This window comes from Gekko japonicus, unplaced genomic scaffold (genome assembly GCF_001447785.1).
Source record: "Gekko japonicus isolate JY-2015 unplaced genomic scaffold, Gekko_japonicus_V1.1 scaffold2220, whole genome shotgun sequence".
NCBI lineage: Eukaryota > Metazoa > Chordata > Lepidosauria > Squamata > Gekkonidae > Gekko > Gekko japonicus.
This window is the reverse complement of record NW_015163671.1, coordinates 274,204-286,664: the sequence shown is the minus strand read 5'-3', so window position 1 is coordinate 286,664 and position 12,461 is coordinate 274,204. Positions and strand designations below refer to the sequence as shown.

Sequence of the window (12,461 nt, the reverse complement as noted above, 5' to 3'; positions counted from 1 at the left end):
GCAAACACATGGGAAATGTTATACATCTTTCATAAATTATTGAAATTACCAAGAAAATGACAAAAAAACCCACTCTCATTCAGGAAATTCAAAATGGTTTAGATAGATGAGCACATATTGCTGTGCCCACAGTGTGTCTTCCCCACCACCACGATTTCACTTCAAATGCAACCAGCACTGTTTAGCAGTGCTCATCATGCATTATGTGTGGTGGGAACAGGGACAAGAGAAGAAAGAAGTATATGGACTATATTTATACGTCCATCTCCTGTTCCCACTCCTCCAAGATATGACTGAAGAGGCTTCAGAGCAAAGAGTTAACTGTGAGACAGCGCATAATGTTTTTCAGGGGTTTTTTTGGGCGGTGTGTGTGTGTGTAATTGTAGTAAATCCTAAAAAGAAATCCAAGCTGCAGATTAAAACTGGGAAGGGAGAACCGTGTGCCATCCTGAGCTCCTTGGCAGAAGAGTGGGCTAAGAACATTTTTAGATAAACAGATAACTATTCTTCAGAAGGAAACAACAAGTTAACACATAGTTCTGGGGTGGGGGGGGTGGGAAGCATACCTGGCTTCAGGGCATAATGCATTGTCTTCCTTGTTGTGTTGGTATCATCAACCAGCTTTAAAAGAAAACGGGAAAGGACTCATTTTAAAATTGAAGTAGCAGTCTTTAATTTTACAGACAAAACACTGCTAGATATATAGATTTCAAGAACTGAAACCAGTAAAGAATACACCATTTATGAACTGGTTCACACATGCATCTCAGCATTTGCACCATTAAGTGATCATTTGCCTATGTGAATGATCAATGTAACAACATCCATATCATCCCCACAATAATGGTTTTCAACTGAGTCTGTTAAAGGATTCGGCAGTGAAGGTTTACAGGTGGATATAAGTAAAGAGGTCATTTAGAAGTATTTGGATGCTTTGGATGGGCACAAGTCCCCAAGGCCAGATGGTGTCCACCCAAGAATGCTTAAAAAACTAGCTGGGGAGTTGGCACAGTCCTTAGACATTATCTTCAAGGACTCTTGGAGAATGGATATTGTGCCAGATGATTGGAGAAGGGCAAATGTTGTCCCAATTCTTAAAGGGGAGGAAGGATGATCCAGGGAACTATAGGCTGGTCAGTTTAAAATCTTGGAATGGATTTTATAAGGGCTGATTTGCAAACATCTACAGGATAACTTGATAATAAGTAGTACTCAGCATGGATTTGTCCCTAATAGGTCCTGTCAACCTAATATAATTTGCTTATTAATTGGGTGATAGTTTGATGGATTGTGAGGATGCTGTGGATATTGTATATATGGATTTTTTTAGAAGCAGCACCATGATGCTTTGATCAGCAAAGTGGAGGGCTGTGCATTAGATATTTGGTTAGGTAGGTAAGGAATTGGTTGGATAATCACACCCAAAGAGTGGTAGTTAATGGCTCCTTGTCTGATTGGAGGGCTCAGTTTTGGGCCCACTGCCTTTTTAATATTTTTATCAATGATCTAGATAAGGGTGTTAAGGGACAACTCATTAAATTTGCAGATGACACCAAATTGGCTGGGTTAGCAAACACTCTTTTAAAGTATTTTAAGGGCTGTCATTTAGCGGAGGGTATGGTGCTATTTCAATTGGTAGTAGAGGATAGGACTCATAAAAATGGGTTTAAATTATGGGTGTGGAGATATCAATGGGATATTAGGAAACAATTTTTAACAATAAGGGCAATTCAATGGTGGAATCAATTGCCCAGGGACGTTTTGGGTTCTCCCAAGTGTAGACTAGATATTTATTTGTCAAGGATATTTGGTGGCTGGACTGCATGGTCTTTATGCCCCTTCCAACTTTTAATTCTATGATTCTATGCGCCATGCATGCGTGAACCAACCCAGACTCAGGAAGAAATTCCAAGTATTTTCATAAAACTATAGCCACATTTTCTACAAATAGCTTTCAAAAAGAAAAAAATATTTGGCCTTCACAAAACTGAATTAGGCTCATGAAATGCAACAGAAAGGCTACAAATGTTTTAAAATATTCAGACATGTTGATTTGTGAATTGCTATGACCTACGAAACTCCAACTCTACCGTAATTTAGTTGCCACTACAAATAACCATTAGATAGATTCCAGTTTTAGCACTGGTCTGGATCAAGAGAGCTGCTGAGTATGTTGGGACTTGAGATTTGTTTGTTCCTCACCTCCTCATTTTTATCAGTAAATGTTCATATAGTACTGTCACTACAGTAATCATGCAGTAATATAGCAAGGGTATATCATCATCTACTAAATTTCTTCAAAAGAAGGTACAGAATACTGCTGATTTGATTCCAAATGGAAAGCAATTTCTGTAGAGACCATTTCTGACACTACAAATAAATGATATTACCTCAATTATATAATCTCCTGGTGAGACATTCTGAAGAACACAGCTTGTGAAATCTGTATTTTTCTCCTATGCAGAAATGAAGGCAATTATTTTACAGGGAATTTAAAAGTTTGAAATTAGCAGAAAACACGTTCTTATTAAAAGATTGCCACATTGGAGATTCATATTGTTTCCGAGCATATGAAATTCTCCTGGTACAGAAAATGCAAACATAGAACAGCACAATGAATCACAAAGCACTTTGAGTCTCTGGTCTAACAAATGTCGCAGAGTGATGATTAAAAAAAACAAAACTAAGCACCGAGCCCATAATCAAAAGCCTTGCATTAGTCTAAGTACACCAGGCTCTTTTTCTTCCTACAGCCAACAACAGGAGAACCCCACTACACTCAAAGACTGGCACAAAGCCAAGTGTCTAAGCAGAGTGCCCAGGGGAGTAGATTCCGGAGATGAATGCATCTGACTGAAATCAATCGGCATGTAACCCAAGGAAATGAGAACTGCACACTGCCTTATGGCCTACAACAAAAACATATCATTTGGATTCTGTTTTATAAGTATATAACTTTGAACAACTAACCCAAAATATATATTGCTTAATTTTGTCAGATTACAAAAAGTGCTAACAGTTGCAAAGAGGCAAACTTACTTCTAGCTACAAAAGCAGTATGCATATATACAAATACTCTATCTATGGGTTAATGCATTATTTCAGTGCTTTGCACCATCCAAGAGTCAATTTTATCATGCTAAATGTCATAGACATTAAAACCTCAACATTGTGGCATAGGATTACTTATCTCCAACGTAACAGGCATGATCTAGCCAAGCTGAAGACTTTCATGTCACACTGATTTCAATGCGAGAATTCAGTACATATTTCAACTTTTACCAAGTCAATCATACTTGAAAGCACTTAGCTCTGGCTGGATCATATACAAGGGGCTGTTTCCTAGGAAAGGACTGAAACTTCCAAATGTACCTATAAGAAGCACAGCACGTTCTTGGCACAGCTGTAATAACCAATGAATCCCATTCCAACAAGTTCATTTTCAGACCATTAAATAATAAATTTAACTCCACCTGCTACAAATGAGGTCCACTAGCACCCGGCAGTTCACAGCAAACAATTTACTACATATATTTATTATTATTATTATCATCATCATCATCATCATCATCATATTTATTATATTTATTTATTTATATTTCTACCCGGCCCTCCCTACGAATGGGCTCAGGGCGGCTAACAAACAAGGGCACCATGAGCCAATACATAAAACCAAGTAAAACAAGATAAAATCGAATAAATATCAAAATTACATAAAGTGCATGTGTTCAGCATACCTGTCTGCAAGCCTTTTGTTTGAAGTGTCCTTCGTTTTTAAGTTTGTAGTGCAGGTAATAATATTTGAATCCAAAATTATGCGGTGCGTGGTCAAAAGACACATGCATATTAAAACCTTGCTGGGTAACATTCAGATTCCTTGGCTTCCAAACTATGGAAGAAGAGATAATTTGAGGCATTACTGATTCAAGAACACTGTTTTTTTTTTCCTTTCATGAAATGTAAATAAACTAATACTTCTACTTACAAGGTTTGCAGGCAAGATTTTCAGGCTGCAGAAGCAATTCACAAGCTAATGAGAAACACACATACAGAAAAGAATAGTTATTTTCTGATCTGATCACCTGCTGATGAGATCTACCATCAACTCAATAGGGGGTTATAGCTAAGCAATTCTCTTTCTCAGTCTTCAATGCAGTGGCCTCCCTTGCTTCAATAATGCACATGAAATGCTTTGAACACTGCTGTACAAAAGCTGTTTTTAAAGTTTAATCTTAGTGAAAATCAATTTGCAATTAACTGTCTACAAATGTCATCTTCTACCTCAAATAGAAGAAACCTTCATGATAAGTCCAAAGTTCCTTTCTCATTTGAGGAGAGGAAGACATCCTGACATTTGGGATGTTACAAAGCTTTCCCTGAGACAGAAGGGCAGCCCTGTGTCTCAATTACTCTCACACTACCTGTTGAAGCACTTGCTGCCCAAAAGCTGCATCAGCTTCTGTATATGAGTCCCATTTTGTAATGGCCTATGAAGGTAGACATAGCTGCCCAGGTGGCTGCTTTACAGATCTCCAAAACTGATGCACTGGATTGAAAGGTGGCTGCACTGCTGGTTTAGTAGGCTGTGATTCCTTCCAGAGGTTTAAGCTCTTGAGAAGGCCAAAACAATTCACTCTTTCAGCCACCTAAAAAAAGGTGCCTTACAGTGCAATACAAAGAACACCTTCCTGGAAGTAAGCCCCATTGAATAGCCCTGAGCAGCAGTCAGAGTAGACCTGTTCAGGATTCCTCTCTCTGACACCTTTTTGCCCTTGGCTACTGGACAGTAAGCAACAAACAAAACATCTGGTCTCCTGACAGCAGTTGTAAGCTGGATGCAAATACGTAAGGCTCTTCACACATCCAAGGTATGCCTATTCTTCCCTTTGGGGTGCTATAGATTGGGACAGCAGGATGGGAGGTACACATCCTGAGACCTGTGGAACACAGAATTCACCTCTGGGATGAGCAAAGGGTCCAGACATAGAACCACCACATCCTTTTGGAAAATGCAGAAGCCTTTAGCTACAGAGCTCCCAATTCTGAGAAGTGTCTGGCAGAGGTGATGGCTGTAAGAAACAGCACCTTGAACGTGAAGAAACGGAGTGATACCTCTCACAGTGGCTCAAATGGAAGTTTTCTAAGTGCTTGGAGAACCACATGAATTCTCCAAGGAGGAAAATTGTGAACTATTGGTGGGCTGGAAAGCATGGCTTCTCTGATGAAATGCTTGATGGCTGGGTGGTGTGAGAGAAGACTACCTTTGACTGGAGGCAGAACTGAGGACAAAACTGCTGCCTGTCTATGGAGCATGTTAGCTCTTTTTGTTGTTCTGTCACACAGTCGAGTCCGACTCTTCGCGACCCCATAGACCAGATCCCGCCAGGCCTTCCTGTCTTCCGCCGTCCTCTGAAGTTTGCTCAATTTCATGTTCGTTGCATCTATGACACTGTCTAACCATCTCATCCTTTGCCGTCCCCGTCTTCTTTGACCTTCAATCTTTCCCAGCATCAGGGTCTTCTCCAGGGAGTGCTCCCTTCTCATTGGGTGGCCAAAGTATTTGAACTTCAGCTTCATTATCTGGCCTTCCAGGGAACAGTCAGGGTTGATTTCTTTTAGGATTGACTGATTTGATCTCCTTGCAGTCCAAGGGACTCTCAAGAGTCTTCTCCAGCACCATAGTTCAAAAGAATCTATTCTTCGGCGCTCGGCCTTCCTTATAGTCCAACTCTCGCAGCCATACATGACTACTGGGAATACCATTGCTTGGACCATGCGGACTTTTGTTGGCAGGGTGATGTCTCTACTTTTTATCATGCTGTTTAGGTTCACCATCGCTTTCCTCCCAAGAAGCAGGCGTCTTTTTAATTTCATGGCTGCTGTCACAGTCTGCGGTGATCTGGGATCCCAGGAACGTGAAGTCTGTCACTACTTCCACGACTTCCCCTTCTATTTGCCAAGGAGTGATGGGGCCGGATGCCATGATCTTAGTTTTTTTGATGTTGAGCTTCAAGCCCACTTTTGCGCTCTCCTCTTTTACCCTGAGCAAGAGGCTCTTTAGGTCCTCTTCACTTTCTGCCATTAGAGTGGTATCGTCTGCATATCTGAGGTTGTTGATCTTTTCCCCAGCAATCTTAATTCCCACTTGTGATTCATCCAGGCCAGCATTTCGCATGATGTACTCTGCATATATATTAAATAAGCAAGGTGACAATATACATCCTTGTCGTACTCCTTTTCCTATGCTGAACCAATCAGTTGTTCCATATCCGGTTCTAACTGTCGCTTCTTGGCCCTTATACAGGTTTCTCAAGAGACATGTGAGGTGGTCTGGTACTCCCATCTCTTTAAGGACCTGCCATAGTTTGTTGTGATCCACACAGTCAAAAGCTTTAGCATAGTCAATGAAGCAGAAGTAGATATTTTTCTGGTACTCTCTTGCTTTCTCCATAATCCAGCGAATGTTGGCAATTTGATCTCTAGTTCCTCTACCTCTTCGAAACCCAGCTTGTACTTCTGGTAGTTCTCTATCCACGTACTGTTGAAGCCTAGCTTGTAGGATCTTGAGCATGACCTTGCTAGCGTGTGATATGAGTGCAATTGTGCGATAGTTTGAACATTCCTTGGCATTGCCCTTCTTTGGGATTGGAATGTATACTGATCTTTTCCAATCCTGTGGCCACTGTTGCGTTTTCCAAATTTGCTGGCAAATGGAGTGCAGCACTTTAACAGCATCATCTTCTAAGACTTTGAATAGCTCAGCTGGAATACCATCACCTCCACTAGCTTTGTTGTTAGCAATGCTTTCTAAGGCCCATTTAACTTCACATTCCAGGATGTCTGGCTCGAGGTCAGTGATTATACCGTCGTGGTTGTCAAGGACATCGAGGTCTTTCTTGTATAGTTCTTCTGTGTATTCTTGCCATCTTTTCCTAATCTCTTCTGCTTCTGTTAGGTCCCTACCGTTTTTGTCCTTTATCATGGCCAGCTTTGCATGGAACGCTCCCTTGATTTCTCCAACTTTCTTGAAGAGATCTCTAGTCCTTCCCATTCTATTGTTTTCTTCTATTACTTTGCACTGTTCATTCAGGAAGGCCTCCTTATCTCTCCTTGCTGTTCTCTGGAAATCTGCGTTCAGTTGGGTAAATCTTTCCTTTTCGCCTTTGCCTTTCGCTTTCCTTCTTTCCTCTGCTATTTGTAAAGCCTCATCAGAAAGCCACTTTGCTTTCTTACATTTCTTTTTCTTTGGGATGGTGGTGATTGCTGCCTCCTGTACGATGTCACGAACCTCTGTCCATAGTTCTTCAGGCACTCTATCTATCAAATCCAGACCCTTGAATCTATTCTTCACCTCTACTGTATATTCATCAGGGATGCGATCTAGGTCAAACCTGAATGGCCTCGTGGTTTTCCCAATTTTCTTCAGTTTAAGTCTGAATTTTGCAATGAGTAGCTCATGATCTGAACCACAGTCAGCTCCAGGTCTTGTTTTTACTGACTGGATAGAGCTTCTCCATCTTTGACTGCAAATTATATAGTCAATCTGATTTCGGTGTTGCCCATCTGGTGATGTCCATGTGTAGAGTCGCCTCTTAGGTTGTTGGAAAAGGGTGTTCGCTATGACCAGTGTGTTCTCTTGACAAAACTCTGTTAACCTTTGCCCTGCTTCATTTTGCTTTCCAAGGCCAAACTTGTCTGTTATTCCAGTTACCTTTTGACTTCCTACTTTAGCATTCCAGTCCCCTATGATGATGAGGACATCATTTTTTGGTGTTAGTTCTAGGAGGTGTTGTAGGTCTTCATAGAACCGGTCCACTTCAGCCTCTTCTGCATCAGTGGTTGGGGCATAGACTTGGATTACTGTGATGTTGAATGGTTTGCCTTGGAATCGGACAGAAATCATTCTGTCATTTTTGAGATTGTATCCCAGTACTGCCTTTTGCACTCTCTTGTTGACTATAAAGGCCACACCATTTTTTCTACGAGATTCCTGGCCACAGTAGTAGATATAATGGTCTTCTGAGTTAAATTCGCCCATTCCTGTCCACTTTAGTTCACTGATTCCTAGGATATCGATGTTCAGTCTTGCCATCTCATTTTTGACCACGTCAAGCTTACCTTGATTCATAGATCTTACATTCCAGGTTCCTATGTAGTATTGTTCTTTGCAGCATTGGACTTTCCTTTCACCATCAGACACATCCACAACTGAGGGTCCTTTCGGCTTTGGCCCAGCCGCTTCACTCTTTCTGGGGTTACTTGTACTTGCCCTCTGCTCTTCCTCAGTAGCATATTGGACACCTTCCGACCTGAGGGGCTCATCTTCCGGTGTCATATCTTTTAGCCTTTTGATACTGTCCATGGGGTTTTCTTGGCAAAAATACTGGAGTGGGTTGCCATTTCCTTCTCCAGGGGATCACACTTGGTCTGAGTTCTCTGCTGTGGCCTGTCTGTCTTGGGTGGCCCTCCACAGCCTCATCGAACCATGCAAGCCCCCTCGCTACGACAAGACAGATATCCATGAGGATGTTAGCTCTAAGGCCCTGGTAAGTATTGGGCTCCAGGACAAACTGTCTAGAAAAACTGGAAGCATCCAGTAAGGCTGGACTCAACTTGCAATCTGGTCTGAAAACCAAGGTCTTGACCAATGAGAAGCCCAGAAGATCACTTCCACTCTCTCCCACTTCTTGAGTTTGTTCAGAGCCCTGGAGATCATTGGTATCAGAGGAAAGGAACATAGTAGGCCGGCCAGCCACCTAAATCTTTTCCACTTGCAGACAGTTGTGATGAGAAAAGAAACAGGTGGCCTTTGTGTTGAGAGGAGCAGTGAAGAGGTCTACACAGGGTTGATCAAACTGATGAATCACTTGTTTGAATAGGGCCTGGGACAGGGACCACTCCCCTTGGTCCAAGCGACTCTGGGTGAGTGAACCGGCTTGGATATTGGAGGTGCCCTTTGATGTACTCCTCTCTGAGAGATGCTGGTTATCTTTCTGACCATTTCCGGGATTGTGTGCCCCCCCCCCCCGGCAACTGACATAGGCGTTGGACATGGTGTCGTCTGTTCAAATGCAAACATAAGGTGTTTACAAGAAGAATCTTAGTGCCAGAAAAACTGCCCTGAATTCCAGGAAACTGCTGCTTATGGTCTGTTCCAAGACCAACCATGTTACCTGGATCTGTCCCGAAGAGCAGTGGGCTCCCCAGCCCAAAAGGCTTGTATCTGTAGTAATCAGTAGGCCCGTCTCCAGATGGATCTCTTTTCCTTTGATCAGATGTGAAAAGACAGTCCACCAACAAAGGGAACTCATTGACTGTGGATAGACTTTCAGTCTCAGGTGGTGCTTGAGGACAACTGACTACTGGTGAGGAAATAAGAATCACTGAAAGCCCACGGACAGCACTCGAGCCCATGGGACTGTGGCAATGGCTGCAATTATGGAATCCAGATGCCGGGTCAGAAACATTAGGTCCACTAACATTGAGGCAATGACAAGATTTGCTGCACTCTTTAGCTTCGCCGCTTTTTTGTGGGATGAAAAACTTCAGAAAGACTGAATCCACAATCACTCCCAAGTGAGTCACCACCTGCAACAGGGGCAACTGGCTCTTTCCAATGTTTATGAGGAAGTTGTATGATGATGACAAATGCTGGATAGTGGACTGCATGTCCTGGGACACCTTCTCTGCTGAACAAGACCTGATGAGAAGCTTGTCGAAGTAGGGATGCGCATGGAGACCTGGGATCTGAGGCTTACTACAAGGGCAACCATTATCTTCAACAACCCCCACAGGGCCAATGCTAGTCTGAAGGGCAGGGTCCTGAACTGGTAGTGATCCCTTCCCAGGCAAGGTGGAGGTACTTCCATGTGGGGGGAAAATTGGGACACGTAGATAGGCCTCTTTGAGTTCTATGGATGTCATGAGGTCCCCTGCTGTAATCACCTCTTCAATTGATTTTAGTGTCTCCATTTGGAATTTTTTTGCTTACAACCAATTTGGCTGTAATCACCTCTTCAATTGATTTTAGTGGAATTTTTTTGCATACAACCAATTTGTTGGAATGAGGGGACTGTAAGAAGCACTCGTGCGGGGAGGGAGAGAGAACTCGATGGCATAACCTTGCCTAATGGTGCGTTGCACCCAGGCGGCAGACTTTGATGCAGTCCATTTCTGCCAGAACAGTTGAAGTCTGCCCCCCACTGGTGGAGGCTTGGCATCAGGAGCACTGTGGGCGAGGTCTGTTGCCTCTCCTCAGAGGTGGGAAGAAAATGACCTAACATCCTGCCTCCAGGGATTGTGGGAGAAGGAGTACCCAAATGTCAGGATGTCCTCCCTCTACTTCAAATGAGAATAGACCACCCCCAAGTGAGGAAGAACTGGAAACTAGTTCTGTTTAGTTAGCAATAATTTTGAATGATAGCTTCCATGCCCTGAAGAGAATCTACAAAGGACAAAGCCAAACAATATTATATGTACTAATTAAAATATTTATACACCATATTTTCTAGCAGCTCAAGGCAGTTTGAGCCATGATTAAAATGTTACAGTTTAAAACCAATAAAATAAAACGTCAGTTCCCTCCACCCCCAAAAAAAGTTGCTTCCAGTTTATACCTACACTGGAAGTCCTGGCAAATAAAATGGCCTTGCAGCACCTCCTGAGTATTTCTAAAGATGGTACCCCCCCCCCACCTCCTTAAGGAACCCATCCCAGCAAGTGGGAGCAGCAATGGAAAAAAACATGGGCTCTGGTTGAGGCAAAGTGGGCAGCCCTAAATAGGGGAATGGCCAGTAGGTGGCAGCTTGAGGACCATATTTGGCACATGGGGGACATATGAAAGAAGACAATCCTTTAGATATGTGGGTCCAAGGATGTGAATGGCTTTAAAGGTCATAACACTACAAACTGGCAGCCTCTGCAGCTATTCTAAGATAGGCAAGAGATGCTCTCATCACCTAACCCGTTAATAAACAGGCTGCTATATTCTGAATCAGCTGCAGTTTCCAGTCATGAGGTTAGAAAAGCATAAATCAGAGTGGCCTCATCAGCTGAGTCTAAGAAGGGAAAGAACTGGAGGACCAGATGCATCTGATAGATGTCCATGAGCACCCCCAAGCTCTTAACAGGCTCTCAAATACCAACCACTCCATCCAAGATGATCCAATTTCCCTAAAACATAAGCCTTCCTGACCTATGTCCTGTTCAGCTTCAGTTTGTTTTGCTTTAGCCATCTGACTACAGTCTCAAAGCACCAGTTCAGAGCCAAGATGGACGCATCAGAAGCCAGTTTGGTGTAGTGGTTAAGTGCGCGGACTCTAATCTGGGAGAACCGGCTTTGATTCCCCACTCCTCCACTTGCACCTGGCTGGATGGCCTTGGGCAAGCCATAGCTCTGATAAGAGCTGTCCTTGAAAAAGAGCAGTCTCTGTCAAGAGCTCTCTCAGCCCCACCTACCTCACAGGGTGTCTGTTGTGGGGAGGGGAGGGCAAAGGAGTTTGTAAGTTGCTCTGAGACACCTTTGGGTAGTGAAGGGCAGGGTATAAATCCAATCTCTTCTTCTTCTTCATATAAGGAAAGATGGGTGTTTATATAATAATTGCAATTGTCACATGACAATTTTCATTTTAATCTTCATGATTAGTCAATACACAGTGTTTTAGGATGTATGAGCAGTGAGTACATCCTTCCCTATTGTACATAGATCTATTATATGGGGAATCTCTTATAATCTATTATAAGGTGGGAAAATAAGGGGGAAGTATTATAAGGGGAATTTTTTGCGCAAGTACAGACTGAACAGAGGGAAGGGAGAAGAGGAATGCGTAACACTAAGGCCCTACTCACAGATGTGTCAGTTCTAATTCACACTAAATGTTGTACACATAAGGGAAAAGGAACTTGAGCCTTTCTCTCCATCCAAATGCATGTGCATGCTGATTGAATGTATGAGCCAGCACTCTGAGATTTTAATGTCTTAAAAAAACAATAGCCTTCATTAGGACTGGAACACAGACACACTGTTATCATACAAATGGATTAATCAGTGCTCAGCTGAATCGACCAAAACCATTCTGCCATCTTCTCTAATAACGGGGATGTGATGCCCATTCCCAATCTTCCCAACATGTCCAAACAGATTTGAAATGTTGTTTTGATACTAATTGTAACAAAAAGTGGATGTATGCAATTCCAATTGCTACTATTTACAGTAACACTCAAGACACAGAGCGCTATTTTAAAAAGAAAGTCATGAGTATTGTACTTACGCCGTGTTCTGAAGAAAAATGGGTGGTAGTTACTTTCATTCTTAATGGAAGGAAAAGGAACAATCTTTACAAAATAATCCGTTTCAAATTTCAGATTTAGAAAAGGCTGAGATTCCACTCCCTTGGGGGGAAAAGAAATTAAAGCCAGTCAGTAAAGCATTTTAATGTTTCACCTATGGTTACTGGAATGAG

At 42.4% G+C, this 12,461-nt stretch overlaps 1 protein-coding gene across 1 annotated transcript in view; it reads right to left on the bottom strand.

Moving 5' to 3' along the window:
• The window catches only part of IL17RD (interleukin 17 receptor D), an 81,758-nt gene that overhangs the window by 6,772 nt on the left and 62,525 nt on the right, over positions 1–12,461 (bottom strand). Inside the window, exons 5-9 of the mRNA XM_015407756.1 lie at positions 12,270–12,390; positions 3,986–4,030; positions 3,738–3,889; positions 2,391–2,456; positions 567–621 (exon numbers count right to left, since the gene is read on the bottom strand). Of these exons, the coding sequence (XP_015263242.1) occupies positions 567–621; positions 2,391–2,456; positions 3,738–3,889; positions 3,986–4,030; positions 12,270–12,390 (439 nt within the window). The remainder of the gene's footprint in view (positions 1–566; positions 622–2,390; positions 2,457–3,737; positions 3,890–3,985; positions 4,031–12,269; positions 12,391–12,461) is intronic.